We start from the raw sequence: 13,041 nt of genomic DNA, 5'->3' as shown, positions 1-13,041 counted from the left end.
GAAATTATAAATTTTATCAAAACAAAAACTTACAACGAAATGTAAACATGGACCCTACTAACTGCATTGTTAGTTGCATGTTTTATTGTGTATTGAGTTTCGGGGTTGACTTATTTCTTTGACCAAATTAGGATGTTTACCAGAGGCTTGGGAGTTTTGCTCTGTGGTGATGTTATGACTTATTTTGGTTATGATCTTTTGTACCCAACCATGGTGATGTGGTATGTGTGATGTATGCTGAGTTGATTAGATGTTTCGTTATTGCTTTTAGTTTCCCTTGTGTAGAATTGAGGTGAATGTGTCTTTCCTAATATAACCTTTGAGTCTTCAATAAATTATCTTTGGATTGCTTCTCAGTTGCTTATATAGGACTAAGGTGATATTGAGTTATTGTTTTGGCGATGTCATTATTTTGTATATGTGTATTTGATTTTAGATTAGTCATGTTAGGATCATCGTATTGGTGAAATTTGTGATTATGATCAGTAATGTTTTCAATATTTTTCCAATTACTTATTTAAGAAATAATGAGTGATTGATGGTCGTATGAGACCTATTTCTTTTACTGAGTTTAGGGTAAGTTATTTGTATGTCATGTTGGGAAGTGGCTTGCAATGGAGGCTGAGGCCCTAAAGAGGTTGCCGGGTAATTCATTGTAGGTTATTTTAAGTGACGACACTACATTAAATAAGAGTAAAATGAATTAATAAGAGTCATTGTTTTTCCTTGCCCATGCCTCTAATGCTAGTACAAGCTAGGATGGGAGTATGGAGGATGCTTGGTTGTGACCTTGCTTCGTTAGTATGTCTTGTTAGTATGAAAAGATATTGATGTCATATAGAGACACTAGGGGGCTAGAGTATTAAAAGACTGCCTGGGTAACCTTATAGTAGGCTCATGCGATGACACTTTCCCACTTATATAGTAGATTTCTTATGTGTCTTTGTTTGCCTTTGGGTTTATGTCACTTTTGTTTTGGTACCTTGAGTTAGATTGCTTTTAGGTTTTCCTTGACCTAGATGTTGATCTTGGCTTTGGAATTGTTATCCTGTTTGGGACTCGAGACTATCTCTTCAGCACGGTGGGAGTGGACCCTTTTCGGGTTACAACGAGGTCAGGTAATAGTGATTTTTACTTTTACCATTGAGATCCATCAATTTGATGTCATGGCTGAAGTTCCATGTTTTGCATTTCCTTTCATTCTATTCTTATGTGCTATAAGGGATGGTTATACCTATTGTATTGTATTTTATTTCATGGGTCTTAAAGAGATGATCTAATCTATTTTATGATATATATTTTTTCAGTTTTTCATACCTTGTGACTTGTACAGTGGATGATTGTACATTCCAATTTTTTTCCAAGTGGCTCAGGATAATTGTATATTCTCTAAATGGATTTGTGCTTGTAGTTATTCTTTAATGTGGATGTGTTATATATTGATCTTAGTATTTATTGAATTTACATATGATTCAAGGTCATGGGACCCTTAAGAATGGTAATCTGTTTTATGGTGTGTGTTTATGTGTATGTTATTACTTCCACAATTTTATATTTGTTATTGCTAAGTTATTATTTTTCAATTTTTTTTTTGACAAACATAGTGAAACTTTAAGTTAATTTCTTTTGTGTTCTTTAATGGGACGTTATAGTTGCAATTGAGTAAACAAACACATGCAACATTTTAAATAAACTACCTTCTGTGCAAAATACTTACATTTTGAATTAATTACCTACCATGTCATATAATGAACAACACTGTGCCCTATTGTTAGGTGCAAATATGGCACAACAAATGAATTTCTAATAAAGGAAGACTAAATGCAAATTTTCATCCTGAAGATAATAATGATTGATAGAATAACTTTCGTACTGATGGGAATAAGCTGATATGGTTTGAGAATAATTGGTTATATATTTGAGAATGATGGTAAAAGTTGATAAAATCCTTGTTGGCAGCATCACAAATCCAACAGTGTGGAGATTGATTTCCTGTATGCCTTCCATTGTGGTTTGAAATTTGTTGAGAGTTATTTTGTTTCAAATTGACACACACACAATATATTGGCACCATATTGATGGTTTGTAACTTTGTTTATTACAATTTATTGTTTGGACCATATTGGCATGTTACACAATACATTTTATCTATTTATAGTTTGTGTTTACAACTCTCTTTATTATGCCAAGGAGCTTTACAAACTTTGTTGGCATGCTAGTGGTGATGGGAGAAGTACCTAACACTGAGTCCATGGCCAAACCCTTAGGCATCATATTCAAGGAGGGTGTCGAACCGTTATAGCATAATCAATCTTGAACTAATTTGTTTAAACACAAATGCCTATCATCGTTTATTTGACCCATGGAGCAAGGGTTACATGCTAATATATAGAATAAAGTTATATGCCTGAAAGTATGTGCCAATATTAGCTGAAGTGTGAATCTTGTAATTAAGATACTCATCAGCGCTATGGTGTCAAATGTGGGCCAAATTTTCAACCCATGTATATGTAAGAAATGTTGATGTTGAAATCATCCCTTTTGGCAATGATAAAACTAGTCCGTCTGATTGATTTGATGTTTTTCATTTGCATTTACTGTTTGGTTGTTGGAATACAACTTGAATAGGCATTAAAAATTAGAATATATATTTTTTTTCTTGTTTGGTTGACATAATTGGAATGGAGAATAGGAAAACATATTCCTATTTTAGCCCCAAAATGAGCTTTCATCCATTCTAAAAAATACTTGTTATTGGAATGGGCCATTCCAATACTCAATCTCACTATGCCAAATTTAATATGTTGTCGGGTCCGTAGTTGCATGCGAGTGTCTTTTCGGGTAGAAGCAAAACTCTCACTCATTATTGATACAATGGTTATTTGTCATTCTGCTGGGTGATTTTCATTGCTGGTGATTTTCGTTGCTAGTGATTTTCATTGGTAAGTCACTGTGTTTGTGTTCTAGCCATTAGAAATGGAATTGTTTTGGGTGGTATATCTTCTCATATTCGCGTACATTGTTGACATGTTTTAGGTTCAGACATCTAAAACTTCGAAGTAGATTTTAGTCAGCATTTGAGCCAGGGCTGTGTTAGCAGATCTCATGGTGTTTCAGGAATAAGGTGTATTTTTTTGTTATTCCTTAACCTAGTTTTTGTTTTTCCTTCACTTGAAATCAATGCATGTCTTGGGTTAAGGCTTTTTTGACAAATAACTTTCTCTATTTTTACAAGTTTCAGATGTTGTTAATGGTTTATGTGCATTAACATACTTATAATTTTATTTTTATTTCCAAATCTGTGTTTGTGTTTTCATGTTCACATTGTTAATCCATGATCAGTAATTTAAAATATGTTTTACATTCTCAAAAATCCGATACAAAACAAGTTAGAAGCATTCTTTGCATATGTTATAATCATTGCATTCTAGGAAACCATGTCTACAGTAGGCATTTTATCAAACAATATTCTGTGCATATGTTGTAATCATTGCATTCCAAGAAACCATGTCTATGGTAGGCATTTTATCAAACAATTCACGTGCCTTCTCTATGTTACCACATTGTGCATACATGCTCAATAGGGTATTCACCACGGTAACTTCAAAGTGAAACCCACATCTTGTTATATTGCCATGGATTTGCATACCATGTTTTACAGATGCCACCTTAGAACATAGATATACAAGTGGAATTATTAGTTAAGGTACTGATATTTATTACACAAGTGGAATTATTAGTTAATGGACTACTAAATATATATTGCACAGATCCATAGGTCCCTTTATGCCCAAGGATTTTAACTGGATCCTTGTTTCGTAGTTACTGTTAAAGCATATTTATGCGTTCAAGGAGTAGTGAAATTAATAGCCCTACACACGTTATCTTACTCTAGTTGTTTAGTTGTTTATTTATTTCTCCATTATTGTCCTTTTATCTCCAAAATATATCACTTACATAACTTGGGATGGGCGTGGTGGTTTTAGCTTCTATGTTCCCTTATAATATTCCAATATCCCTTGGTAAGATACAATACAAAATAAAAAAATATGAAATTTCTGTTAATGATAATAGTTTGAAAAGTGTATTTTTTTTGGATTTGATTGTATAAATTTTGCCATGATGACTGTAAATCTTTTGAAATAAATAACGTCACATATGTATGTATTAGTCAAAGCGCTGGCAAATGACTACATAAACTGTGGCTTAGTAAAAATGAGTATTTATGTGTCCACGGATCTGATTGCTTCGAGTAACCTTTATTTTAGATAATGCCACCATTTTCATTGAAAGTTTCCAAATGACCCAATCTACTGCACTTTAAAGCTCTCATTATATTCTTATGGTATTGCTATGATGAGAGTTTCCTTACCCTTACTTTGAACCTTTATTCTGATGGTATTTGCATTATCATAACATTGTTGCTGAGATATAAGACAATGTTCATAAAGTATCTTTACTTTTTGATGGATTTATATACCTTGCTCCAAAGCTCTTGATTTGGCACATGCCATAAGGATACTAGAAAAGGTTGCTAGGTTTGGTTTTACATTTTGCAGTTGCATTTCCTTAAAAATTTTGAAAGCATTTCCAACAAGTCCATTTTGTGCATATCCAACAATGATTGTGGTCCATGAGATAACGTTCCTTTGAAGCATATTATCAAACAAATCACGTGCCTTCTGCATGCTTCCACATTTTGCATACATGTTTATCAAGGCATTCAAAACTATAACATTAGGTAACACTCTATTGATAGTTATTTCTTTATGGATCTCCATACCTTGTTCTAGAGCTCTCATTTTGGCACACTCGGTAAATATATTGATATAAGTTGCTAAGGTTGGCTTTACATCTAAATACTACATTTGCTTTAAAATCTCCAACATATTTTCAACAAATCTATTTTGTGCATATCCAACAATTATTGCATTCCATGAAACCAAATCAGGTTGCGACATTTCCTCAAAAAGTTGCATAGCCTCATCAAGAACAGTGTTTTGTGCATATGCTGTAATCATTGCATTCCAGGAAACCATGTCTATGGTAGGCATTTTATCAAATAGTTCATGTGCCTTCTTTATGTTACCACATTGTGTATACATGCTCAACAGGGTATTCACCACAATAACTTCAGAGTGAAACCCACATCTTGTTATATTGCCATGGATTTGCATACCATGTTTTACAGATGCTACCTCAGAACAAACAGAAAGAATAGTGGAGAAAGTGAACTTATCTAGTTTAATTGTCGTCTTTTGGGAGAATGTATGATCCAAATCTATTAATAATAATGCAAGTATCTAAAGACGATTAGTTGAAGTCAATATATTTGAGAAGTGGAGATTGTGAAGTCAATTTTTTTTGGAAAATTGACATAATAACTATTGGTTATTCATGCCTATATCTTGATGACAAATGATTTAGCATCCCATCTCTCTTTCTCTATCATTACATTTTCCTTCATGTCATGCATGTCAATTATCTTAAAAACCTTTTTAACTTGTGTGCTAGTACTATGTCTGGGACATCAGGTTTGCACATTGTCTTTGTCACTTTTAGTTACTTACAAATTTGATGTTTCTTCATGCCTCTACCTTTCCTGCTTGGTCAATTGCTAATGAAATTGAAACTTGTGTTGACTTTATTGTTTCTCCTACTATACCATTAGACCTTAAAGCTCCAAGCTTGAGTAAATAAAACCTTCTTACAAAGTATCTTTTAGTTATATCAAAGCAAAATAATTTTTAAAGGCCTGGTCAAGTTTATTTTGAGAATAGCGAATTCTAAAAAGTAGATTTTCATTTCTGGAGAGTGACAATTATTGGAAGCCTTCTTGACTTGAATCGGATCTGCCTATACAAAATAAATCAAATAAAAAATGTTCTTTCTTGATTTGATATGATTTTGGGTACACAATGTTTCTATGAAGTAACCTGTTTGTCGGTAGGCAGAATACAGGTGATTTTTTTTTTCTCAAATTCTTTCTATCATGGTGTTTCAACACTGGACAGAGTCTTCAATTAAAAAAATATACACTTAATTTCCAGTTTCATTGTGAGACTGAGACTTTAACTTCTTGTGTAGCATTCAAATCTCTATTGGTTGTGTTGATGTGAACTATGTTATATAGAAGAGCCATAGGGAGTTGTTGTAGAACCTTGAGAATTTGTTGAATGTCCACTTGGACCTTGTGGATTTTGAAAGGATAATATCTTGTGGATTTGTAATCCCTATCCATCCAACATGTGCCATATAGTGAGTAGTCTACCAGGGATAACATTCAAACATAATTATATCAATGTATGCTAGAAAACATCATCATCCTACATTTTTTGTTAAATTTGTAGACATCTCTCATACTTTTTCTTGTAAGGAATCTTAGTATGTTTTGATGTACAATAGTTTTCAAATGTTAAGGGTTGTAGATTGATGTACAATAGTCTTCCAAAACTTATTGCTGGTTTCCTTTGGCATCTGAACTCTTTCATCTTTTGTTGTTTCTGCTATTATCTACAACCTAAGTTTTAAATTTTAATAGTTTTAATGATTGGTTATTTTAAAATTATGACAAACATTTTTCTCTTACCTGTAATCATAAGCAGTAACTTAATTATGTTGTTGTAGGTCATTCGATGGATCTTATTGATGATATAGAAGTTTAAGGAACCATAGTGAGGAAGATCAAGATCATGCACATACTTGTTGTTTTTCTTGCCACCTTTGTAGTAGTCATAGTAGCATCTTCCCAAGAGGCTAGAAGACATAGGCGTAAGCAAAGAAGAGTTGCATGTCCTATTTACAAGCACATTATCCATTCTAATAACACAGATTTCCATGACCACCTATGCATGAGTAGAGTAGCCTTTTTTTGCTTGGCCAAAATTCTAAGGAAAAAAGGGAGCATTCAAGATACAGTAAACATAACATTGGAAGAAAAACTAGTGATGTTCCTCCACACCCTTGGTCACAATCTAAGGAATCAAAAAATTGGCCATAACTTTGGTCACTCAAGAGAGACAGTGAGTTGATGCTTCCACAAGGTCTTAAAAGCTATCTTAGCACTTCATAATGATTATCTTTTACCCCCTCTTGCAACCACTCCTCCAAAAATTGCTGGGAAGGACGGTTTGATTCATATTTCAACATAAATATCCTAGTGACATGTATTTTGTTGCTAGAAACTTAATTATATTAATTTGTATTTGATAATAATATTTCTTATTATAGGATTGCATTGGTGCACTTGATGGAACTCATATGCTAGTTACTGTTGATGTGGACATCCAAGCAAAATATTGCGACAGAAAAGGAAAATTTTCACAAAATGTTTTGGGTGTCTATTCATTTGACTATAAGTTTCAATACATTCTTACTGGTTGGGAAGGGTTTGCTACAAATAGTCAAGTGCTTGCTTCAGCTCTCTCTAGATCAGATCCACTAGTGGTTCCCCCTAGTATATGAATTCATATTTGAGATTATTATATTGTGATTATAATAAATCAAATTTTATTTTCTCTATTTTGACTTTAATCCATATGCGCAGGAAAGTTCTATTTAGTGGATGCTGGCTATCCAAATGTACCAAGATTCCTTGCTCCTTATAGGTGTACACATTACCATCTAAAAGAGTTTTGTAAAGTGAACCCGATCAACAGTCCCCAAGAGCTATTCAACCATCACCATTCCTCTCTTAGGAATGTGATAGAGAGAATGTTTGGTATTTTCAAGCAGCATTTTCCTATCCTGAGACATGCAACATCCTGTAATATATTTACCCAAACAAAGATTGTTTTGGCATGTGGAATACTACATAACTTCATTAAAATGGAGGATGGTCTTCCATATAAAGTGGAAATTGAAAAGGATGATGATCGCGTTGCGATAAATGTGTCAATTCTTGAGACTTATGAGATGAATCAACAAGATAGAGATGACTGGGGGAGATTTTGAGATGAAATAGCCCAAAGGATGTGGGAAGACTACAACTCTCGAACTTAGTTGTACCACAAAACATGAACATTGATTTTCACCTTGTAGTAAATAGGAATCACACTCTATAGCATATGGGTGTTGCACTCTTGAGTGAGTTTTTGTTGTGCTAATATTAATTTTGAGAGTGAAATATTTCTATGAATTTGGATTTGTGGCTTTAGTATGTATGTCTGTTACTTGTATGAATAAAGTTATCAAACTATGGTATCTGATTCGTAGCTCATGAATGCTTATCTCCATTGTAGTGTTATATGTTCTACAACTTGGGCTTACAAGTTTTTTGATGCTTATCTCCATTGTAGCCTTATAAAAATAATGGGGATTCTTTCAAAACTAAAGTTGTGTTACCAAATGCATTATGATTAATCTCTTAAAATATAGTATTCTATTTTAATCCAATTCATAACTTATCTGTGACCAAAATTGATAGTTAAGAAATCTAGATGAGAACTTGAGCTACGAACAAGCATTTGAGCTTGCAGAAACAAAGGTAGGACACCTAGTAGTTTCAACAATGGTTAACACCCAAATATTATGGTTGAAAGGAATTTCAAAGATTAGATTTTTTATAACTAATAACTGCATAAAATTTCCCCTGCTAAGAACAAATTCTATTTGTTTAAATGTGTAGAATAATGGGAAGCGAGGGGCAATTGTTGTGTAATCATAGAGGGGCCATGTGGAGGAACATGCCTTCATGTTTTTGTGGTTCCCATGCCATGAAAATCTACAAAATCTAGCCACATATCTAGGCACTCAATGGAAAGCATCCCTCATGAATAAGCTATCAAACAACCCTAACACTTTTTGTGTTTTTAACTAATAACTACATAAAAAAATTTCCCTGCTAAAAGGAATTTCAAAACTTAGATTTTTTATAACAGGCTAACACCCAAATATTATGGTCCAAGCTTTGTAATAAAGTTGTGAAGTACATCAACACGTTATATTTCCTTATGTCAATCATTATTTTGTTGAAGGATATAATACCTTAATGGATGTGATTGTTGGTAAAGGACTAAGAAAAATAGCTTACACTACAATACCCTCATGAGATGTTGATTTTTTTAATGAAGTTTTGCAGTTCACATTAGATTGCTGAATATGTTGTTCACTCATCTCTTAACAAGCATGGAAGAGGAAGTTCATGTTACTACAGTTGCTTCTTCCACTAAAATCCCCAAATTTGTGTGGACAAAAGAGATGGAGACAAAACTGATAGATTTTCTCCTTGAGAAAATTCAGCTAGGAAGAAAAGCTGAAGGGGGGTTTAAAAAAATAGCTTGGACTGCAGTAGAAAAGAAGTTCAATGAAGAGATGAATTTGAATCTTATAAGGGATAACTTTAAGAAAAAATTAAAAACATGGAAACAAAGTTATAGAATGATGAAAGAGCTGAAAAACATGAGTGGATTTGCATGGAATGGTACGCAATATGTGGACGCTAATGATAGTGTCTGGGAGGAGCTAGTGAAGGTAATGTTCTATAGACATTTTTTTACGTAAGTTATATATTGCTTTATCAATTGTAAAGAAAGGCATATCTAATTCCTTCAATTTTCCATCATGTAGAGAAAAGATTTCAAAAATGCTAGAGTATACAAGAGACAACCGTTCACCTATTTCAATGAGTTAGCAATCATTGTTGGGAATGACATGGCTGAAGGAAGTGCAACTACAATAGCTCAAGAGACTGAAGAGCACCTACTTAATGAGGCCGTTGATCTTGACGATGATGGAGGCTTCAATATGCCTATGGATGGTACTCCAGATTTTGATGAAGATTTTTAGAATGCAAATAGTTCTACTCCATCCGTTAGACAAAATCCATCTACGTCATCAACAAGGAGGCCAAAGAAAAGGAAGTCAAGCATGGATTCGTGTTTAGATGTCATATGTGAAAGTATCCATAATATAAATGAGGGAATGGGTAGGGCTCACAATGTCAATGTCGATAAAAGGGAAATAAAGTGTGACATATCAAGTGCATATGCTACCCCTAAAGCCATGGATGGACTTAGTCGGCAAACATTAATTGTGGCATATGACTATTTTACTTCTGAGCCTACAAAAGCTTGGGAGTTCGTAGAGATGAATGAAGAGGAGAGGGCAAAATATATTATTAGATATAAATTTGGAGGAGTTATATGATTTTCCAGCACTTTAATTGGAGAATTTTGTGCTTATTGTAATAATTATTTTTATACATCTACATTAGAAATATTTGTGTTCAAATACTCGGCCATTGAGGAGATCCTAATTTTTGAGACTATTTATGAACCTACAATCTGTTTGAAGCAATCGAAATATATCAGATTTATCATGTTATCCTATTTTGCAAATCCTTGTTGTTGGCACTATGTTAATAAAGACCTCATGCTTGTAGCTTCTTCATTTCATTTTATGATTTGTGAAATTTGTGTTGGCTAAAGATATCTATTGTAAGCAACTAGAATATTGTTCATTGTTAAAGTGGAGTTTATACATGCTTAATTTTTCCTATGCTTAATACTGTTCATTGGTATGTAAAATATATATAAAATAGTACTATATTTTCTCTATAGCAAGAGGTGACTTCTATTATATTGTTGTGTTGTTTTTCTCTATAAGTTACAACTGCTGTAAATACAAGCCTAATTCCATACTATCTTAGGATTTTTAGTAGTAATATTATATGCCATCCTGGCTTCTTCAAGATGATTTTTGATTTGTGGCATTTGTGACTTCTATTTATATTGTTGTGATGTTTTTCTCTATTAGTTATAAGTGTTGTAAATACAAGCCTAATTTCATACTGTCTTAGGATTTTTAGTTGTAATATTATATGTCATACTGGCTTCTTCAAGATGATTTCTGATTTGTGGCATTTGTGACTTCTATTAATATTGTTGTGTTGTTTTTCTCTATCAATTACGGCTGTTATAAATAGAAGCCCAATTCTATACTGTCTTAGGATTTTTAGTTGTAATATTATATGTCATACTAGCTTCTTCAAGATGATTTATGCTTTGTGGCATTTGTGCCACGCTATGGATATATATTGTCAGCATGGATTTCAATTTCTAAGATAGTAGAATGTACATATACACCTAGAATATTGTTTCTTTGATTTATTTTGATTCGATTTTTATTGATGGATGATACACCAGTTAATTATGATAGAATGCTTGCATATTTCTCTTTTCCCAAGTAGAGCACATTTATCAGCAATCAATTTATGAAAATATGATTTTTGTTATAGTAATGTTTATATATGCTTATTTTTCAATTCCTTCTTTGTATGTAATATATATATAAAATATTGAATGGGGATTTGTTATAAGGTTTTAACTATTTTCTTTCCATAAAGAGATTCCACTTCTACAACATCTCATTGTATTAGGTTCATTTTTGCACTATCATCCAATCAAATGATCCTTGGAATCCCCTAAACACAACAGAAACAAAGCAAAAAAAAGTCAAAACTATCTTTCAAACATTAAATTATAGTCAAGTATATAGATTTTGTATTAGTGGAAAGGAAAAACATTTGTCCAAGCTATATTGGGGAAAACCCACTTTAAATACACATAAATAAAAGTGGAAGATACCTACAAACTAGCCCACCCTTTAGACTAGCTATCAGATTCACTGGTCCATGCCCACTATTAGTAAACAATTTTTCCCATATGATTTTTATATGAAAAATAGAGAAAAATGTATACCAACAAATGAATTCCTACACGAGGCTAATGAATTCTCTGCTCAAAGTTTCTTCAATAACAACAAGCGCAACTACCTTTATTGCAAATAAAGAATTTTTGATCTGACCTTTTTAGAATACAATTTGCTGACATTGTTGAATCAACTTATTTTATCTCATCAATACAAAAAAAACTTTTATGTTGAAGAACCACTCGATTTTAATTATCAAGATTATCCACATAACTAAAAATTAAACAATCGAGCAGGTAGATTTAATAAAACAAACTTCTCACAACATCCCAAGTACTAAATTGACAACTTCAGAATCAATGGCAAACACAACTAAGAGCTTTTGCATCAATAGTATCTTTATAAATACTTGATTTAACCAAGCAGATAATAGTATCCACTTACAAAGCCTTTAACCAAAATCAAACAACAGAGTTTTCTTCGTATTTGCAAAGTTCTAAAATGCTACTTCTAAAACTTGAAATTTAAACCACAAAAAAAAAAAAGTTTTTTCTATCGATTTGTTGGAGATTAACCCTATGCCATACTAGTTATTACATATTTATAGGCATGGGGCTGGACAGATGCCAAAATTACCTCGCTAGGAGTAAGATAGTCTCTTGGTTAACATAACTGTTAACTAGAAAGCAAGAAAAGAAAAATGACAAAAAAAGAACAACTAAACAACTGTGCGTAACTGCTACTTTCAATCAATTAGCACTATCTCCACTGGCCATGTTTCTTGCCACTTTCCACATTTCATAGGCAGTCAAAAAGGCTAAGATGATAGAATGATGTGGCAAACCAATGTAGGCAAACCGTTGCTTCTAGATTTTTTTTTCTTTCTTCAACTCATCTATTTTCTCTTCATGCATTTCTAAGTGCTTCAAATTAATGATTAGCATGGCCTCCATATGTGCTACATTAGAAAAATATTGCTTAGTTGTTGCCTTCTTGTCCTGGAGTTCTTGGAACTTTATTTGAAGCTCCCTGATTACCTCTTCAGATTGGGCAACAGAGTCGTCTTCCTTACCTATGAACTGCTTGACAAACTATTTAAGGTCATTTTGAATTATTTGGTGTATGATCTTAAGTTCTTGCAGCTTTTCCTTGATCTTGGTCACACCCTATATCAATGCTTCATTTCTCCATTCAATATAGTCTTTGATCACATACAAGGCCTTCTCATCTAAGCCTACCACATGACATTCGGCTTGGAATTTTTGTAATCCAAATTCTTGGATGTCTTCTAGCCATATCACTACCTTTGTGCAATTATTTCTCTCCTTCTCATATCCTTTTTTGCTCATTTCCACCTTTTTGGTAATGGCTAATATTTCTTTTGAAGCCTTA

The 13,041-nt window shown here is 32.9% G+C and overlaps 2 protein-coding genes across 2 annotated transcripts; one reads left to right on the top strand and one right to left on the bottom strand.

The window, feature by feature from the left end:
- Nucleotides 1-3,458: 3,458 nt before the first annotated feature.
- LOC149532817 (pentatricopeptide repeat-containing protein At2g34400-like) lies at nt 3,459-4,709 on the bottom strand. Its single transcript, XM_089805767.1, has 2 exons — nt 4,481-4,709; nt 3,459-3,601 (listed from the first exon to the last, which is right to left on the bottom strand). The coding sequence occupies exons 1-2, from the start codon at nt 4,707-4,709 to the stop codon at nt 3,459-3,461; spliced, it is 372 nt and encodes a 123-aa protein (XP_089661893.1).
- A 4,417-nt stretch (nt 4,710-9,126) lies between these two features.
- On the top strand, nt 9,127-9,786 carry LOC149532816 (uncharacterized). Its single transcript, XM_089805766.1, has 2 exons — nt 9,127-9,471; nt 9,568-9,786. Exons 1-2 carry the CDS (start codon nt 9,127-9,129, stop codon nt 9,784-9,786), a joined length of 564 nt encoding a protein of 187 aa, XP_089661892.1.
- The last annotated feature ends 3,255 nt before the right edge of the window (nt 9,787-13,041 follow it).

This window comes from Cupressus sempervirens, chromosome 10 (genome assembly GCF_028749045.1).
Source record: "Cupressus sempervirens isolate cs-2001-9-10 chromosome 10, ASM2874904v1, whole genome shotgun sequence".
NCBI classification, from domain to species: domain Eukaryota; kingdom Viridiplantae; phylum Streptophyta; class Pinopsida; order Cupressales; family Cupressaceae; genus Cupressus; species Cupressus sempervirens.
This window is presented reverse-complemented; position numbering and strand designations above follow the sequence as displayed.